General features: G+C 39.1%; 2 protein-coding genes across 4 annotated transcripts in view; one reads left to right on the top strand and one right to left on the bottom strand.

Annotated features, from left to right (window-relative positions):
- LOC307003863 (Golgi apparatus membrane protein TVP23 homolog B) overlaps nucleotides 1–20008 on the bottom strand; it is a 291916-nt gene that overhangs the window by 188484 nt on the left and 83424 nt on the right. The window lies entirely within an intron of this gene.
- Nucleotides 631–6947, top strand: LOC306988646 (uncharacterized protein). 3 transcript variants are annotated; one of them, XM_079593742.1, is made up of 9 exons: nucleotides 659–738; nucleotides 1978–2035; nucleotides 4367–4461; nucleotides 5779–5845; nucleotides 5943–6095; nucleotides 6415–6480; nucleotides 6566–6649; nucleotides 6735–6809; nucleotides 6894–6947. In XM_079593742.1, the coding sequence occupies exons 1-5, from the start codon at nucleotides 686–688 to the stop codon at nucleotides 6066–6068; spliced, it is 399 nt and encodes a 132-aa protein (XP_079449868.1). In that variant the 5' UTR covers nucleotides 659–685; the 3' UTR covers nucleotides 6069–6095; nucleotides 6415–6480; nucleotides 6566–6649; nucleotides 6735–6809; nucleotides 6894–6947. The 3 variants fall into 3 exon arrangements, 2 of the variants coding, with proteins under 2 accessions (XP_079449868.1, XP_079449867.1); XM_079593741.1 differs by having other exon boundaries at nucleotides 5919–6095; XR_013795472.1 differs by lacking the exons at nucleotides 6415–6480; nucleotides 6566–6649; nucleotides 6735–6809; nucleotides 6894–6947 and adding an exon at nucleotides 5354–5427 and having other exon boundaries at nucleotides 631–742; nucleotides 5943–6092.

Here is a 20008-nt window from a genome sequence, read left to right as displayed (position 1 = left end):
AAGTTTAGCCTCAAACCACCTGATGGGAAGTTCGGATCATTTTACTGACTCTCTTGTTCGATCTCGTTCATCAAAATGAACGAATCTTTTTTCGATTCGTTTAGTTAATTTAAGGGGCTTTAAATGTTATACTTTTAACAGGCAAATTCCCCGAACACATCCACCTATGCAATCTTGATCATATTCTGAATTAAGAAATTAGTAATGCAGTCAAAAATAATTTACAGGGAACATAAATAATTACTTTACCTTCCGAGTCTTTCGTTCATTTGTCACGTGACAGGCGTTTATAAGAAAGAAAAACGTGTGGATTTTAACTACACTGTAAAAAATAAAATGACCATTTGTGCAGCATACTGTGCTTTTTGAGTCACATCATGTATTGGGAATTGTGGATAACTGTGAATGAATCTACATAAAAATACACGTTAATCCAACGAAATTCTCCAAAATGTCACAGCTACATGTTTAACAAAGTTTTCTGGATACATTTTTTTTATGTTGAAAGGCAATGCTAAGATCTAAATAGTTTTTTTTTTTTTTTTTGTATTTTGTATGTTCTTTAAACAATAATAAATAAAAAAATATCTAGTTTGCGCATGCGTGATGAGCAAGAACATCGCGCCAAATGCACGGGGTTTCCCTCCTCCATTTTGTGTCAGCTCCTCATTTGATCGGTGGCATCATGTTGGAGTTTGCTCATCCTGACTCCCGAGGATTTAATATTGCCCTACGGCTGTAGGTGAGTATTAATATTACTTTGAATTTATTAACGCATGACTCATATATTTCCGAGCTGATTTTGTGTTATTCAGTGTTGATTTCGAATAATTTTCGTCACCGACATTTTCCCCACAGACGAAAACGAGACGATAACTAAATAAAAAAAATAGTTTGAATGGAAAAAACTTTGACGAAAATCTATTGAAATTTTCCTTGATGAATAAAAACTAGACGAAAATGTTAGATATGGACGATTTGGGAAGACATGATCTAGTCAGAATATGTCCTGGTTTGTGTGGTAACGTTAGATGCTTGTGGGCAGGGCATTGATGCATGCCTCATAAAAACCTTACAAAATTATGTTAAACGTCTGGGAGAAAGAGAAGAGCAGACATATGGATAGATCTGAATAGAGTGATTACGCAAAAGAAACTCTAACGTTATTCGGTAACGGACGGTTTTCTGCGAGCACACCCGAAGCTGCAGCCGTGCACTTAGAAAGCTAACGTTAACTTATACAGCGCCCTCTTTCGCGTTTGAATAGACAAATACACACAATATTATGTCTGTAACGTTACTATGTCCGTTTTTGGAGAGCAATCACTTAAACGCAGTCACTTATGTCTCTACAGAACGCTGTTGTGAGAATATTGTGCATTTGGAGAAATTGGATCCGCACATTCTGTCTTAAAGTAACAGTACGTAATAAACTTAATGCCACTTGTGCTCTTAATATTAATCAAACTACTAAAGAAAAAGAGAAAACCATTCACTGCTCTTTAATAGCTTTTACAAGGATCAAGTATATTTAATTTATACAAATAAAAATGTCTGCTTGAAAGAATAATGAATGATGTAGTTTCATTGAGCGATTTTCACATAAAACTAAATGTCACTCTTCTGTTTTGTGACAAACTGCGACTTTCTTGACTTTCATAATTATCTTTTAAATTGACAAACATCATATGTGTAATTCAGGGCACAGTTCGGATGGAATAAAAAGATAAGTTGTCTCTCGCCATTGACTACCATACATATTTTAAACGAAATAAGGTCCCATGAGCACACCGGAAGCGGAGGGGCGGGACTTAGGCTCACGCCAAATCGACTTTTGAAATGTATTTCTCAAAATTACAAACCACATTTGACATATACAATTTTTTTTATTTATGAATAAAGTTGGAAAATTAAAAACCTGCTGAAAAACAAAAAACTTTACTTCAAGTCATATCATTTTAAATTCTCTGTCAACAGGGGATGCTGCAGTTCCCGCGGCCATGAACCAACCCCGGGAGAGGACCCGCCTTCTGAGGTAAGAATGCATACAGTGCGTCTTTTGATAGGTGAATAAAAATAAACACTCCAGCACTGTTATTAATGCATAATGTCCGAATAAGTCCACCCCTGTTTACTAAGAGAGGAACATCCAGTGTTTTTGTGTAAACTTTAGCGATGTCCGAATAGCAAACGATTTTTTTTTCCAATCGGTTCATTTGAATTGAATCAAAGTCGTGCGGCTTTTGAAATCTCCTCGCATAAAACTCCAACTGAGGAGGGTTACATTTAAGAATCATAAACAACCACAATATTTGACACAACCTAATCTACAACATTGCGTGAACAGCAGTATTTTACAGAAAAACATCTTTTACCGACACACACACACACACAAAATACCTTGACCGTTTGACCGATGGTTGACCGTATCAACGTTAACCGATCAAAGTTGTCGGTAGTCTGTAAAAAAAAAGAAAAACAGTGATCTCTAAATTAGGCTATTTTAGACAGTGGAGTAAACGCTACTACAGTTAGCATCTCATTCCAATATCTTTTTGTGTGAAGTGAGCAAATCCCTCACACTCAATTTTTCTTAACTCGCATGTTTGTACTTAATAAACCAATAAAAACATTCTGCGTGAGATCACAGCGTTTGTGTTCGCGCGCTCACAAGCTTTGCGAACAGTAAAGGCTACAGGCTAACACACACTCGAGGTCAGAGCCAGCGCTGACGACAGGATGAAGCGTGCGAGGAAAAGTAGTGTGTGGGACCATTTCACCAAAAAGAATGAGACCGATGTAAGTTGCAACTTGTGTGGTACAGCGCTTAAATATGGAAATACATTACATCTACATTTCAGTGGTATCAGATAAGGTGATGATGATCATCTTTCTTTATTATTGTTAGCACTAACGTTACCTCAAACTAAAGCGGCATCTCTTCTGAGCTGTCATTTTCTGAAATGAGCCGCGGCAATGTTTCAAATGAGCTTCTAACGCTAGACAAACGCCTTTATTTTCAACACGATCACCTTGTGCCCGAACCATTTCAAAACTAAGGAGCCATTACACAAGCTCCTCGCCGCCGCATTTGCGGGACTCATGTTTCGCGCTGTAGGGGATTTTAAAAAAGTGACGTGAGTGGAAGGGCGGCGCCGTGTGTGTGTGTGTGTGTGTGTGTGTGTGTGTGTGTGTGTGTGTGTGTGTGTGAGCGGGAGGCAGAGCGGCGGAGAGATGCGACTGAGTTGTGAAATTGCAGGCACGGCTCGAAATGGCTGTTATTTCAAATAGCGTAGCATATTTTAAACTAACCGGTTTCAACCGGCTAATGAGGCTCGGTGGTCGGTCAATAATTTTTTTTAGTTTTCACCATCCCTATCGCACACCGGATGCGCACTTTCTCAGTTTATGGCTTGCAATGTTATGTTTAAGGACATTATGGAATTAAGATATGTTATGATTGTACTGTACAATTTAATACGTTGCTTAGTCTGCAGTCTGAACTCACTTTATCTCAGAGCGTCCGTTAACTGAATGAACTGAGAATCTCACCTGAAAATACGATAACATCAGCAATTTTCATCAACCAGCTGATTTCTGCAAATCAATGTAAAACTAAATGTATATTGCAGCACAGTGTGAAGTCATAACGATGATTTGAGACAAATAAATGTAAAATTAATAAAACTATGTAAATGGAGCTCTGTGGCGCGGCAGGATTAATTTTGAATAAATCCTGAGCCGTTGCCGGGCGCCGCGGACAGACGCCGAATGGCGCCGCCGGTGTGTGTGTGTGTGTGTGCGTACACTCATAGAGAATAAAGTGTTCGAATTTTAAAGACGTGGCGCTGCGCGACGCATAGATTTATCTGTTAAACTGTTTGTTTGTTTTGTTGTGAACTTGAATGTCATCCTCTGCAAGACTGCAGTTACAAAAGAGAAACTAGATGTAGAATTGACTTAAGATATCAATTATTGTTACATTTATATTCTTAATAAATGTTTTAAATTTGACAATGTAGTGTGGTAAATTGCGACCAAAAATCAGATATTATGCATAAAAGTATAGTCTAAAAATGGCATAGCAACCTGTGCTTTAAAAAAAAGAATAATTAAAAACAGAGAAACGAATCGAACCGTGACCTTAGAATCGAACATTTAATCGAATCGAGGATTTGGAAAATCGTGAAACCCCTATGAATGAGGGCACATGAATTTAAACAAAAAGATGTGCACGGATGAGCCATTTACAATAAATACTACAATATTCTATTAAAAATAAGAATAGTCCATTTTCGATTTCATGGTGACTTTAATGTCAAATAAAAATATGACACTGTCTTTCTCTTCCTGTCTATTTCTCAAGGTTATCAAGCAGCTCTGGCCAAATACTGCTGCGTATTTGAAGAAGGAGATTACGGACTGCCTTCCTGGCTGGAAGTGGTTGACGTTGGTGACAAGGTCATACATGAAAGCACACACAGACACACACACCTGTAATACAAAAAGCTGTTTCTAAATCAACATAAACTCAACTTTGACAAAAAATAACTTATAAAAACCCAGCATCCTGGGGAAAACAGCATCTTGATATGTACACATATAGGGCTATACAGCCATCTAGTGGTTACGCGATGGCATTGCAGGTGATAAATTGTACATCATTTAGAGACGCTCTTAAAATACACGTTAAAGGGAAACAATATTATCGTAACTCATTTTAGTAAAATAATAATAATAATTCTGGGATCCTCTCGATCAGTAGACGGGTGAAATGATGCATGCAGGAGTGCAGATACTAGGCCTACATTCAGCAGCATCAACATTACAAACTGATATGAGCAGGACACATGCACTGAATACACAGACTGAATATTTTCAGTACGGACTCATATAGTCAGCCTACTGGTGCACAGCCTGTAAAGCAATCATGCTTTATTTATTTACCTTCATACATAAGGCTGTAAAAATGTAGCTCATTTACATAGACTTCTGATGTTTAAAAATAGCTATTGAATTATTACTGCGGGTGTTTATGAGCTGATAATGAAATGCTAATAATGAAATGATAAAATGTCAAATTAAAAAAATCATTGTAAAATCTAAACAATCAAATTAAAGCACTAAAAAGATAATTTGTCATGTGACCATTAGCTGACATCAGAGAACCATGAACAAGCAAATATGTTGTTAAATTACTTTAATATGAACCTAAAATCTACTGACCTAAAAAACGACTATATTGCAGTGTTATGGAATAATAAATGCATAAAGAAACAACAGATTTGCCCTATATTAGAGTTTTGGCTGCACATTTTTATCTTCTACAACTTAACCTTTCTTCATTTTACAGCCGTTGGAGATCGTTGGAGTGGAGGCTACTTCAAACAATGAAGATGATCAAATAGTGCTTGTAGTTGATCTCAGGTGACACATATATCTATTTACTGACTTGAGATTGAGATATATTTGAGCTTCTCATGCAATCACGAGGCCCTATAATGAGTCAATTGTCTATTGTCTCTCAGGGAGTGATTTAAAAGTCTAATGTAATCGATATTGTGTCTGTATTTCACAAGCTGACAAAACCTGACCGTCAAACTGCAGCCAACTCAGATTTGTAACATGACATGAGTGTATATCCTATTTAGAGACTCCATTTTTGTTTAGTTTTCCATCAAGTTTGAGTTGTTTGGAATAAATTCAGCAGAATGGTTCAATTAATTTGTAAAGAGTTAAAAGCAAACCTAACGTGTCCTCTCCGACATCTTTTTTCAGTTACGAGGGGGATGCCGTTATAGACTCAAAACTTCTCAGCATGAATTGTGGCGTGAAGGGAGTGCAGGTGAGATTATGTGTTGTGAGTTGTGACGGCACATTTGATACATGGTGCCACTGTAGAAAATAAATCTTGAAAGATAATTCCATTTGCATTCTTTCAGCTTCACGGAAAGATGACTCTGGTTTTAGACCCACTTATGAATGATGTCCCATTCATGGGAGCCGTGACAGTTAACTTCCAAAAAAAAACAGTGAGTGTCTCACACGAGCGTTGGAGAAGTCGGTGACCGTGGGGAAACTGAAGCTGCTGTGGGACGAGACCGTGACCCACACCAGAGCCGGTCGGTCTCCCGAATGAGGCTCCGGGGACCCGGCCTCGTCCCTGGAGCCATCAGGTGGGGCCTCGGCTTGGGAGAAGTCGTGTGTGACACATCCGCCTTGTGTGACACCGGTCCAGACGGACGATGACAGGGAGGTCATAAAAATCATGATAAACGGATTCATACCGATGATTTTTATGACCTCCCTGTCATCGTCCGTCTGGACCGGTGTCACACAAGGCGGATGTGTCACACACGACTTCTCCCAAGCCGAGGGCCTATCAGTCGGGAGACCGACCAGCTCTGGTGTGGGTCACGGTCTTGCCTCGTGTGACACCGGTCCAGACGGAGGATGACAGGGAGGTCATGCAAATCATCGGTATGAATCCGTTTATCATCAATCCTAATAGTCGCTAAAATTAACTCATGATTATTAATAACTAAATTGATGGTTTGTTTTTCAGAAGAACTCTTTCCCATGTTTGAAGAGCTGGCGGCAGCAGAGGCCACAGCGCTGTGGAGCCCCGACGACCTGGAGGCCGCTATAGGTATGAAACCCCTGTATCATCACACTCCTAACAGTGCTGCAGAAAATCAACAAGTGGTCTACTAAATTGATGGTTTGTTTTTCAGAAGAACAGCCTCCTAGCTTGGCTGAATTGCCACCAGCTGGGGCCACAGCGCTGTGCAGACCTGAAGTGGACATGGGTAAGAGTCATTTATCATCACAATTCCCAATAGTGCTGCAGTTACTCGGTAAGTGATCCACTAAATTGATGTTTTGTTTTTCAGACGATCTCTTCCCCAATTTCCCCATTGATTTTTAAACGTTGTTTTGATTCTGACCTTTTTTTTTAAATAAAGTTTTTTATAAATTTGACTTTGGGTGTGTGTGTCCACTGTGTTCTTTCCAATAATAATTACAAAGGAGCAGCAACATATGAATTTGTATTAATTTAAAAGGTTTTAGGTTCCAGGGCGGGACACAAGCCTGAGAGGGTGACCCACTGCAAACGGCTTTAAACGCCCGTAACTCGGCGAAGGCTTTTATATACTTTAGAACGGTTCGAGACCTTTCCAGGGAGACCACCCACGGCCTCTTGGGTCCCCGGGGGCCCGAGATACAGAAAGAAATAAACGCAATTATCTAAGTGAAAACTCAACTCAGCGGGCACTGAGCTCTGAGGAACCGTCTTCTTGAACTGAAAAGAATGGTAAAAATGTCATGATTTTTGGTGGTGTTTTCGCGGAGATATTAGCCGAAAACCACAGGGCGCGCATCAAAATGGCCGCCGCCGATGACGTCACGACCCCGGGAGAAAATCAATCGTATCTCTGCAGCGCAAAGACCCAGAGTGCTCAAACTCGGGTCAGGATGTCCCGCGGGGACCCTCACTCTACAGTCGCAGGCCCCGGGGACGCCCCCTAGCGGATCGCCGCTCGCTGGGACCCCGACTTTGAACGGCTGTAACTCGGGGACTCGGGCGAGTTTGACCTCGGGGGGTGGTCGTTTAAAACTATTATTTCTTAGTCTAAACCTAAAGTAATATTGACAAACTATATATCATTTGAAAGCTTACAGTATCTAGTTTTGATATTTGGTGTCTGATTTCAAATAAAAATCACAAAGGAACAGAAACATATTAATATGTATTAATTTTTAGTGTTTTTAACTTCCAGGGCCTTTTTTTTTTTTTTATGCACTAAAATGACTGTAAAATTAGTGGATCGTGTCCAGTTTTTATAAACTTAATTGAATTGAGGTAATCAGTTTCCTCAAATCAAATGAGTTAGCTTAACTTGTTGGGTTTTACAGTGTGGTATCTGAGAGTCGACCGACAGTGTTGTCAAATATCTATTCCGAAGCTGTAGGGGGAGGTCTATAGAGAAATCTGCGAGCAAAAAGAGAAAATGCAGCTAAGAAATTCACGAAACTGCTCTACTCTAAAGTAAAACTTTTACTTTTATATTAGAAAAAAGTGGACTTTATAAAGTGTACTTATGAAAGTGTCATGAAAGTTAACTCTCTTTAAGTGCACTTAAGTGGCCTTTCATTTAATTAATATTATTTTATCTGCAAGTACAGTGTTTTTTTATTTTTTACATTTACAATTATTCATTTAGCTGACGCTTTTATCCAAAGCGACTTACAAATGAGAACAGTAGAAGCAATTAAACTGACAGCAGGACAACAGTATATAAGTGCTATGACCAGTGTTGGGAACGTTACTTTAAAAAAGTAATTACCGGTAGTTATAGTTACTCACTACTTGTTACAAAAAGTAACTGAATTACTCTATAATAAAAGTAACTCGTTACCAGGGAAAGTAACTATTTGCGTTACTGTTAAAAAAAAAAGTTGCTATATGCCAAATAATTTGGATTTTTATGAGCAGTTTTCACAAGTCAGTTGAAATGAGTAGAACAGACGGGTGTTTGTACATAACTTTCAATATTTATTGCATGTCGACAGACAGCAAGAGGTTTATCCTGCACGTCAAGTATTATCTTTGTAAGAAAAGTAAACAGTTACACCAAAGTGCATTTAACTCTAGCAAATTAAATCAAACTCTCTCAACCTGAGACAACTGGTCAAGAAAACAACCTGGCGAACTAGCATCTGTGGTGGAGGTATCTGTGTTTTTGCCACTAGCTTTGTAGATGCGTGTGTCAATGTGAGATGCTTCATTAAATTAGACAAAGTCTTCGCTGCTGGACATAATGTACACATTACATGCACGTTCTTGTTTTTGACCTCAATGAATTTGAAGTAGTGCTTATCTCCACCTTGAAAATGTCAACTTTTCATCGGATTGCTCCTGACTCGTCCGCTGCTCCGTCGAATATGTTTAGCTGGTGTGTGTATGTGTGTGTGGCGCCTGGCGCGTGTGCTGGCATGTGTAAAAACACTGGCTCTGATTGGCTACCATGAAACATGACTCTGCTTTAGCCAATCATAATCGCTTACCTCGTTATTAACCCACCTCCTAACTAGCTGTGAGCCAGAGGTGCGCGTGCTTTCAGAATCGGATTACACAGTATATTCAATCAATGCATATAACGCACCGCATTTAACGTCCAGTAACGTTAACGGCGTTGTAACGACGGGAATAGTAATTAGTTAGATTACCCCGTTACTGAAAAAATAACGTCGTTACCTAACGCCGTTCTTTTAAAGGGGTCATGACATGAGAAACCAAATTTGCCTTGATCTTTTGGTATATAAGAGGTCTTTGTACCATTAAAACGTCCTGCAAGTTTCATAGCTTAAGACGTCCTCCCCATTATAAACGAATCATTTATTTAATTAAGCTCTAAATACAGCTCGTTCTGGATCCATGGTAAGAAGTGACGTCACGGTACGAAGTGACGTACCAGCGTTTGCATATGACCGCCTCCAGCACAAGACAACTACGCTTAAAGCGCAAGGCAACTACGCTCATTTCGTATCGTTGTCGCTCGCCGCGCGCCTCACAAGTGTTCAGTCGACGGACACCGCATTTAACGTCCAGTAACGTTAACGGCGTTGTAACGACGGGAATAGTAATTAGTTAGATTACCCCGTTACTGAAAAAATAACGGCGTTATTCCAAACACTGGCTATGACCCTTCGCAGTTCAATCAAACGCAGTATATATATATATATCAGTGATGCGCGGGTCAATGTATAAACAACCCGCACCCGACCGACGTTTTCAATAACCCGCCCGCAACTCGGACCGCAAAAAAAAGAAAGAAAATATTGTACCCGATCCGCTTCCTGACCCGGGTTTTTTTAAAGTAGCTAGTAAATGCTCATCGCGTCATGGGCCATAGACGGAGGAACTAGGGGTGCGCATTTTTCTGAATGCTGTATGATATCGCCTAGTGTTTTGTAATAAAGGCTTGATTTATTAATTTAATTCGTTTCATTTTCTTAACAATTAAGATGCTGCATGTGTTTATCCAGTCTAGTCGAAGTGTGCGTCTCTCCCCGGACTTTCCCAACAAAAATCCCGCCCCCTCTCAGCAAATACATAAAACTGACATTACTGAGCTATATGCGTTTAAAAGTAGCCTATTAAAATGGCACAATGGCATTGCTCAGTTCAACGTGTTGGGAAATCGGGCATTTTGTCCCGCGTCAGCTTTTAGTCAAAAGTTAATAACGCGCTCAACATTCAAAAGGTAAATAAGGATTTCCCACTGTCATCTCTGACTGAGCTCGTGCGTCATCCTCGCGCCAGTTATTCAGACAATAAAGTGTAGACCTGTGTATTTCATAGAACATTGTGTCTAGTACTATATAAAGTACAAAGGTTTAATTGGCATCTTTATTTCAAACGACCCGACCGACCGCGACCCGAATATCATTAAAAATATTTTTGGATGACTCGTAACCGCGGGTAACCGCGGGTGACCGCAGGCACCCGCTCATTTTGGATCAACCCGCGCATCACTGATATATATATATAATATATATATATATATATATATATATATATATATATATATATTATTTTTTTAGATAGAATAGAGGAGAAAGTGTTAGTGTTACTGGATCAAGTGCTGCCGAAAAAGATACGTCTTCAGCAGTTTCTTAAAAATGGCTACAGACTCAGCAGCTCTGGCTGAGTTGGGCAGATCATTCCTCCAGCAGGGAACAGTCATGGTGAAGGTCTGAGAAAGAGATTTTGTGCCTCTTTGAGATGATGCACCACAAGACGCCGCTCGCTTGCAGAGCGCAAGTTTCTGGATGGCACATAAGTCTGAAGTAATGAGTTCAGGTACAGGGCAGCAGTGCCAGTGGTTGTTCTGTAGGCAAACGTCAGTGACTTGAATTTGATGCGAGCGGCAACCGGCAACCAGTGCAATTTTGTTAGGAGAGGAGTGACGTGTGCTCTCTTCGGCTCGTTGAAGACCGCTCTAGTTGCAGCTTCTGGATCAGTTGCAGAGGTTTGACAGTGCAAGCTGGGAGACCGGCCAGGAGAGCATTACAATAGTCCAGTCTGGATAGAACAAGCGCTTGAACAAGGAGTTGTGTAGCATGCTCTGATAGGAAGGGCCTGATCCTTCTGATGTTGTACAAGTGTTACGACCCTGCGCTTTCGTTTCCCGCCTGCTGGTGGCGGTATGATTGTGGAGGATTGTACACCCCTGCCGACTAATCTCTTTTGATTGCGAGGAGGATAAAACCTGGGACTTATCCTCTCACCTTCACTTCATCCAGGGGATCGGCAGTCCTCAGGAGAAGTCACCTTTCGAACCCTTTTGCTTTTTCATAGCCTAGCAAAAAAAATTCCCCATCTGGATTATTATTTTCCCTTTTGATTTAAACCCTAGACATTGTCATTATTTTGTGTTGTATCATTTTGAGAGCGAATAAAGATCTTGCAAGTCAAACTATCTCTGCAAGTCCATACTTTGTTATGGCCGAGAACGAGCTGGCCGTGACACAAGGCAAATCTGCATGACCGGGCAGTGCTAGCAATGTGGTCTGTGAAGTTCAATTGATCATCAATTACAACTCCAAGGTTCCTGGCTGATCTTGATGGAGTTATGGATGACGAGCCTAGCTGAATGGTGACCATTCGGCTAGGCTCGTCGGATCATCCGGCTGGAATGAGAGGCAGAGTTGTGTGTCATCAGTGTAGCAGTGGTAGGAAAAGCCGTGTTTCTGAATCACAGATCCTAGTGATGTCATGTAGATTGAGAAGAGAAGTGGTCCAAGCACTGAGCCCTGAGGCACACCAGTGGCTAGATGTTGGGTCTTAGACACCTCACCCCTCCACAACACCCTAAAGGACCTACCCGAGAGATAAGACTTGAACCACTGGAGTGCAGTTCCCGAGATGCCCTTCATCTTTAGGATTGACAGGAGGATCTGGTGGATAACTGTGTCAAAGGCAGCAGACAGATCCAGCAGGATGAGAACTGAGGACTTGGAAGCTGCCCTTGCCAATCTCAGAGCTTCAATTACTGAGAGCAGAGCAGTCTCAGTCGAGTGTCCGCTTTTGAAGCCAGACTGATTGTTGTCCAAGAGGTTGTTCTGCGTGAGAAAGGAGGAGATCTGGTTGAAAACAACTCGTTCAAGTGTTTTTGCGACGAATGGAAGAAGGGATACCGGTCTGTAATCTAGATGTGCTGGATTTAGAGTGGGTTTCTTAAGCAGTGGGGTTACCCGAGCCTGCTTGAATGCTGTGGGAAATGTACCAGTGTGAAGAGATGTGTTTATGATGTGTGTGAGTGCGGGTATAACAGAGGAAGAAATAGCTTGAAGTAGGTTAGTGGGAATAGGATCAAGCGGACAGGTAGGAGGGCGACTGGAAAGGAGGAGTTTGGAGACTTCGGTCTCTGAAAGCAAGGAGAAAGAGGGTAGAGTGTGTGTGTTAGCAGGTAAAATGTGTGTGTTAGTTTGTGGATTGGTAAATTGGCTGCTGATGGTGGATGTTTTATTTATGAAGAATGTTGCAAAATCATCAGCTGTTTGGGTAGATGAAGGAGGAGGAGGGTTAAGAAGAGAGGAGAAGGTTTTGAAGAGCATGCGAGAGTCAGAAGAATTGTTAATTTTGTTGTGATAGTAAGTCGTTTTAGCAGAAGATATGTTAGCTGAGAAGGAAGAGAGGAGGGATTGATAAAGACCAAGGTCAGTATGATCTTTGGATTTGCGCCACTTCCTCTCTGCACCCCTGAGTTTAGCACGATGTTCACAGAGAACATCAGATAACCAGGGGGCAGAGGGAGTGGCGCGGGCTGGCCTGGAGGAAAGGGGGCAGAAGTTGTCCAAGCAGGATGTTAGAGTGGAGAAAAGATTATCAGTTGCACTGTTAGTATCTAGTGTTGAGAGCTGGTCTGGTGGAGGAAGTGTGGATGAGACCAGAGAGGATAGGCGAGAGGGTGAGAGTGAGCGTAGGTTACGCCGAAAGGTGACCTGACCTGTGCCGGAGTGCGTGTTGTGTTGTGTTCTGAGGTCTAGTTGGTTACCTGATTCGTGAGTAGCCACAGTAGATACTCGTTTGAGGTCGAATGAGGAAAGCAGAGTGTGGAAATCAGCAGCTTGAGGTTTTTCAAGGTGGATGTTGAAGTCTCCAAGAACTATGAGAGGAGTGCCATCCTCTGGGAATGATGAGAGTAACACATCAAGCTCCTCAAAGAAACTGCCAACGGACCTGGGGGACGATATATAACTGCACAATGGATTTTAATAGGACTACTAGTGATGGTAATTAGGGCTGTCACTGTTTATTCGATATTCGAATATGCATTCAAACATGACGTGAAATATCCGTAATCGAACTACAAATAAACTATCCAGTTTTTAAGGTGCCACGTGTAGCGCATTTTTTACAGTCTATGATTAGACCGTTTGTTTTTTATTTTAAAAAAGCGTGTTATTTTGAAATCGTGTTACAGGCTGTATGTTATAGTCGGATATGACGGCGCGCTGCAACACGCATCACCGCAGATTATCTATTCATCAAGCGTCAAGCCAACGTGCAAACTATCGCAAATCAAAGTGAAAGTAAGTCGCAGACGCTTTAACACACAATAATAATAATCTTCATTAAAAGTAAAGAAACAAAATGATCTTACCAGGGCTGCCGCTCTCTCTTATTGCAGTCTTTGATTTTGAAAGGTTAGCTGATGATTAATAAAATGCAGCTCATATCTCTTGCTTTCGGTGACATTAAATCCATTAAATGAGGGGGGATATTCGAATATATTCAAATACATAGCTTGGTATTTGATATCCGTTCGAATTGGATTTTTCTCAAAAAAATAGTTGGCCCACTAACTATTTACTTAACGCTGCTAACACCTATCTAGGTATATTTCCCAGTGTGTTGACACAAACAATCCAGACCGTTGAATGTCTTTGAGAGACTGTGGAATGGGAAACGCACTAACTGCTGACACCTTTGTGGGATCGGTTTTGATTCCTTCTCTTGAAACAACATGGCCTAGGAATGTAAGAGATTTTTGAATGAAATTGCACTTTTTGAAGTTGAGAGTGAGACCTGCTTTGTGGAAACAATTGAAAACTTCTTGGAGATGGTCTTGCTTATTTTTGGAATACACCACAACATCATCAATGTAAACCATACAACATTTACCTTTCAACTCCCGCAATACATGTTCCATGAGTCTCTGGAAAGATGCTGCTGCATTTCTCAGTCCAAAAGGAAGACGCAGAAATTCATATAACCCTGAGGATGTGATAAAGGCTGTTTTTTGAATGCTATCCGACTCCATTTCCATTTGCCAATGACCACTCTTTAAGTCCAGTGTTGAGAATACAGTTGCCCGGTGTAATGATTCTAAGATGTCCTGTATTTGTGGCATTGGATAAGCATCAAGATGAGTTTTGGCATTTAGTGTTACGTTCTCCTCCCAGTCTAGGGGTCAGGAGGAGAGTTAACAAAGGAAAAGAAAATATGATAATAAAAAACAGGGGTACGTAGAAATAGAGACGTAAAAATATGTGGAGAATACACTTCAACCTCAGCCTCAGAGTGACAACATAACACAATCTTAAGGTAAAGTATTTATTTCTTGCATATCAAAAAAAAAGGTAAACAAAAGATAGGAATTAGACTTCAGGAGAGAGCATGGCCTAAAATAATAAACAAAACAGAAGCTAACTGAGGTTTAAGCAAGCCTGCACAAACACAAAGATGAAAAAACAACAACACAAACTTCCCTGAGCTTCCTCTCGAACCAAAAAAACAGGAGAAAATATATATATAAAATTATTATTTACAAAATAAAAAGGTACACACAGAAAACCCTAAATATGCTCAAAGTTCAAACTAAAAATGCTAAAACTTTACCTAAAATATTTTATAATGTCTACATGTGTATCTGAATGCATACCGAAGAGAAACTGACTTTAGGACCCAGAGGAACGGCTCATTTGCTCCATATAGAGATATAAGGCCATCTAGAGTCATGAAATCATAAAATATCATGTTATATTATTATTTTTCCACAAGAGGCACCCAATGTTTAAAGGGTTTATTAAATGAATTAAAAGGGTTATACATGAAATTGTGAGTTATTTTAAATTAAAGTTGAAAGAATATGAGGGATGTGCTTAAATTACTATTTTATATATATATATATATATATATATATATATATATATATATATATATATATATATATATATATATATATATAAAATGTATGGGTCAAAATAATAAATTTTTCTTTAATGCCAATAATGATCCTGAAAACATAAATTTCATGATGTTACACAATATTTTGTATGTTTTAATCTACTAAATTAACCGTTTTTAATGCATGTAAGATGCTTCCTAAATGTTTTTACAGTACAGTGGAGTGGGGTGTAGTATGTGAAGAAAACATTTTATGTTTAGCTGTACTTTTTCCATGTCCATGTTCTTTGAAAAAAATAAATAATTATTACAAACTTGCTTGGCTTTGATGTATACTTATACTATTATATATCATATTATATATTACAACCTGTGTGCTTGTATTATAAAAATATAAATTGATTAAAATCAATGGTTACATACATTTATTCTTTGAAATGTGGGGTTTTATTTGTAAAAGTGGAGATAGAACCTTATAATTCCAAACAGAATCATCAGAGCTCTCAGAATTCTAAGGTTCTATCTCCATTTGGTGCCAGGATTTTGATATTCTATCCTCACAGTACCTGTAGGGTGAAGGTCTTGTTGGGCTATAATTGTAGATTATCCTACACAACAGTTTTGCCGGCTGGGATGTAAAAACTTTGATGCTCAATATCTCAGAACTGCCCTAAACGGAGACAGAACCTTATAGTTCTAAGCTCACGAACTGTCATTGTTTTGTCTCAAGATGCACACCAGTTATGCTTTTTTTTTCTTCCTAAGGCACGTTTATAAAATCTATTTAAATTCTCTAATTGAACTAAAGCCTAATCCTGGCTAAATCTAAACCCTGTGTGTGAAACCGGAGCAGATAGTAGTATTTTAAGATTGTAATAGCACGTGTATCGTACCATATTCATATATATTTACATACTTTAAGATGCTTGTAAAGCCATTATTATTACTGTTCAGAGAGTCATATGCGTTCATACCATAGACTGTAAAAAAATATCATTCATACATTATTTTTCAATTTGACTTAAAGTAGGGCGGGGCTTGATGTTTGATTGGATGGTTGTGGTTTGCTATTGGTGGATCTCATGTGAGTGACAGGTCGCCCCATCACACTCAAATTTTCACAAAAACAGTTGAGAGATTGGCAGAGTGTACATAATCATGAAATTGTAATTTGCATGAATTCATATATCTGGTGCCTGACAAGTAATATTTTTTTCAGGAGGATAGACGTTAACTGACACATTACTTTATAATGTCTATTTAATGTTAAGTGATTTAGCATGAGGGTAAATGACAGATATTACCGTAACTGTCTCCGGTAACTGCGGTTCTGCGTCTCTTCATCAAACAGAAAGTGTCGCTTTCTGCTCATTTCTCACTGTTAACAGAGAACATTTAACTTATCTGGTTTCACAGCTGATATTCGCTGAGAAGAGCGCTAAACTGTCTATATATGTCATGTATCCCTGCTGAAGTGACTTAAATCGAAACACAGGCTTGTTCTCAAGAATATATTTTAAGAAACTATAGTATAAATTATTGTTCTTCTAATAGTAGAATATCCTTAGAAGAAACATGTTTTTCGACCATAGACTGTAAATATTTTCCAGTTCTGTTGCGACTTGTCTCTGCGAGTTTGTTTGAGAAACTTTGTTTTAATTTCCCGGAAATTATGTAACTATCTATGATGCGTGGTTTACGTCATGGTTGCTTTTTAATTATAAAACCGATGAAAAACAATATATTTCAAGAAGTGTACACCAAAAAGGTGAATTGTCTAACATTTCCTTTCGATTTGTGTTTCAATTCTCTTATTATTGCGTTCTTAAACAGGATTTTGAACATCTCTTGTTCGATTGGCTGGTGGGCGCTTGTATTTTGCATCACGGGAAATTGTTCGCCACAAAAATAAAACGATAAATGTTTGCTTTTGTTGCTACTATTAAAAGCTCGGTTAACAGAGAAACTTTAAAAGAAACCAACAAAAACATGAATCTTCATATGCCGTTGACTCAGAGTACGTGTCCCTCACCGTCACTGAGACTCGTGTCTCCTGAACTCACTCTCCCTCAGACTCGATGAAGAACTCATACTTACCTGGCAGGGGAGACACCATGATCACGAGGGTGGTTCACCCAAGGCGAGACTCAGCCATTGCACATTTCGGCTTTGTTGACCTTTGCGAATTCCTCAAATGCGGGAATCTCGACTGCATAATTTGTGGTAGTGGGGGGACTGCGTTCGCGCTCTCCCCTGATCACGTGGTTAATAACAGAAAAATATATTTGTTCTACACTGGGGACAGTTGTAACATCTTTTAGTACAGTTTTTAAATTTACATACCTAGTGAGGTCAGTGTCCCAGTTGATTGCCCACTAAAGACTACCAATCAAAGACCAGATACGGCGAGCTGTCTGATTAAGTCAGTGTGGCCTTCTGATTGGCCAAGAAACTACAGGCACTGTGGACTACCAATCATATCGCAGTTTTCAACTGTAGACTGCCAATCACAGGCCTCAGGTGCTGCACGCGCTAATTCTCACAAGTACTCCAGGGTATCTCGATTTTTAGTCTATGCACCGTTTGCAATGTTGTTATTCTCTGCCGCGATATTACTGCATTAGCGAACTGACTTAATGCTTTATTATTATGGTATTTTGTTCTGTAATTATCATGATTGAATGTTTCTTTTGCGAAAGTTAAGTGAAAGCTGACCAAAACATCAACATTGATTCAATGTTTGTCTTTTTCAACAACACTGAAAAGCATTGGAATATCAACATTGATCCATTTAGGATTGAATATGTTCAACCTCAACCAAAATGATGATTCTGATGGATATTCAGCATTGAATCAGGGTCACCTTGCTATCTGGGCTGCTACTAATATAACTTGTTAATAAAATACCACTATAATATAATCACTCGCTCTACTCGTCACGCAAATGTAAAACATAATCAAAACCCAGCGGTTTATGCATTTAAGATTATGAAATGCTGTCCGATGATTTTGTTCCCAAACAACATGAATACAGCTCTGAACTGAACACTGCTTAGATTATCATAGATTAATAAAGGACCAGTTTATATTTACTATGTAGTTCATTATGTAATGTACATTGCATGGCCTAATATGGGTGAGTGTAACATCATTTATGAATTGACAGCATATAGACTAGTTACACATTCATAGAAGTTATGAGAATTACACAATATAACTAACTTTATATAATATAACTTTATAACACTAAATCACCATCAACAATTAATGATATGAATAGTTATTTCACATCATTTGATAATATGCATTACATGTTTTTGCTCAAATTGAGGAATAGGCTATGCTATTGTTTAATGTGGTATGTCAGATTAAATGCATAAATTAAGTTTTAATTAGGGGTACAGTGTAATTTAGAGTAGTATGAGTAAGATAATATATTAAACTATCATATGTCCGGCATCAAATGCCAGGCTATATACTGATCGCACTGTAACTTTCTGCAGCGATCACTTCAACAAGGTGAGCTAGGCTAATCGAGCTAATCAAGAGTCATTCGGTGGGCTACAATCATAATATATATTGATCTACCTCGGAAGGAATACCTCGTTTTTGGGGTTTTATACAGATCGTGTGACGACCAATACAAAACTTTACCTTCGCTATAGACGTGTGTGGCGTATCGATAAACTAATATATGCAGGGTCTCTCTTCTGCGATTGGTTGTCTATACTCTAAATTCTGCGATCTAATTGGTCTACGGTCAGTGACGCCCAATCAGAACGCGTAATTGTCTACAGTCACTGTAGACTTTGCAGGATAATAGTAACCATAGAAATACATAATAAAGGCTAGATGTCTCGTCCGCGCTGGTGGCCAATGGAGGTCGACGTCCACACACGGCGGCCATCTTGTGACAGTCAGCTCGTTCACTCATAACATTGTGTTATGGGGCATGTACTTTTTAAATAACCATAACTTGCTAAATTTTCTACCGATTTTCAAACCAGTTGGTTTGTTATAAACGTCAGAGATGTAGTTATGACACGGAATACTTATGAATAAGTATAATATTATATATTTCAACATGTTCAAGCATCCATAATTATAGCCATCTTAATAACATTTGTAAGAAACCAAACCGTTTGTAAATCCGTCAAGATTTCAGCGAGATAAGAGTATTTGTGTTGGTGCAGATCACTAGCCAGAAAGCTTGCCTGTGACAAGATGGCCGCCGGGTGATGACGTAGAGACTCCGCCGTAAGACATTGAGCCTTTATTATGTATTTCTATGGTATAACAACAATCTCGTTTCCTGTTAAAACTCTTTTTCTTAGGTTTTGTACTGATGTAGATGTTAAATGAGATTTATCTGGGACTGACTAAGAAAATGTTGTCCACTTATTTTTTTAATTGCATTTGGATAGATTTGGACATTTATTTTTCTGAAAATGTTATTTGATTTGAATAGACAAACCACTAAATGTGGCCTTAATCGTTAATCTTTGTTTGATTATGGGGAAATACCATAAACAAAAATGGGCTAAAGGAAAACCCAACTTTTTTGTCATATCAGATAGATATGAAAAATTATATTGAGTTACTTGGGTTGAAAAATAGTAAAGCAAAACGCACTAGGTCTCTATGTGGAGCTTTCATCATGAAAACAATATATGATTTCGCTGCGCTGGCCTTTAGGACAATGAAAACTGAGGCTATTCTTTTAATAATCTAGTTGTCTCCCTCTATGCCATCAAAAGTAATTAAAGCCCATATTGTGTGTCCTCATGGCCTTGTCCTGTGCCTTTGTGA

This window comes from Phoxinus phoxinus (genome assembly GCF_949152265.1).
Source record: "Phoxinus phoxinus genome assembly, chromosome: 1".
Classification (NCBI taxonomy): Eukaryota; Metazoa; Chordata; class Actinopteri; order Cypriniformes; family Leuciscidae; genus Phoxinus; species Phoxinus phoxinus.
The sequence above is the reverse complement of the archived record's forward strand: the minus strand, read 5'-3'. Positions and strand labels throughout refer to the sequence as shown.

Bases quoted from the DNA above. Each gene is read 5' to 3' on its own strand.
- LOC306988646 (XM_079593741.1), top strand. From the start codon at position 686: ATGTTGGAGTTTGCTCATCCTGACTCCCGAGGATTTAATATTGCCCTA. The intron at 4,462-5,778 runs GTCATACATGAA...ATCTTTTTTCAG, and splicing joins TGGTTGACGTTGGTGACAAG to TTACGAGGGGGATGCCGTTA. The intron at 5,846-5,918 runs GTGAGATTATGT...AAATCTTGAAAG, and splicing joins GTGGCGTGAAGGGAGTGCAG to ATAATTCCATTTGCATTCTT.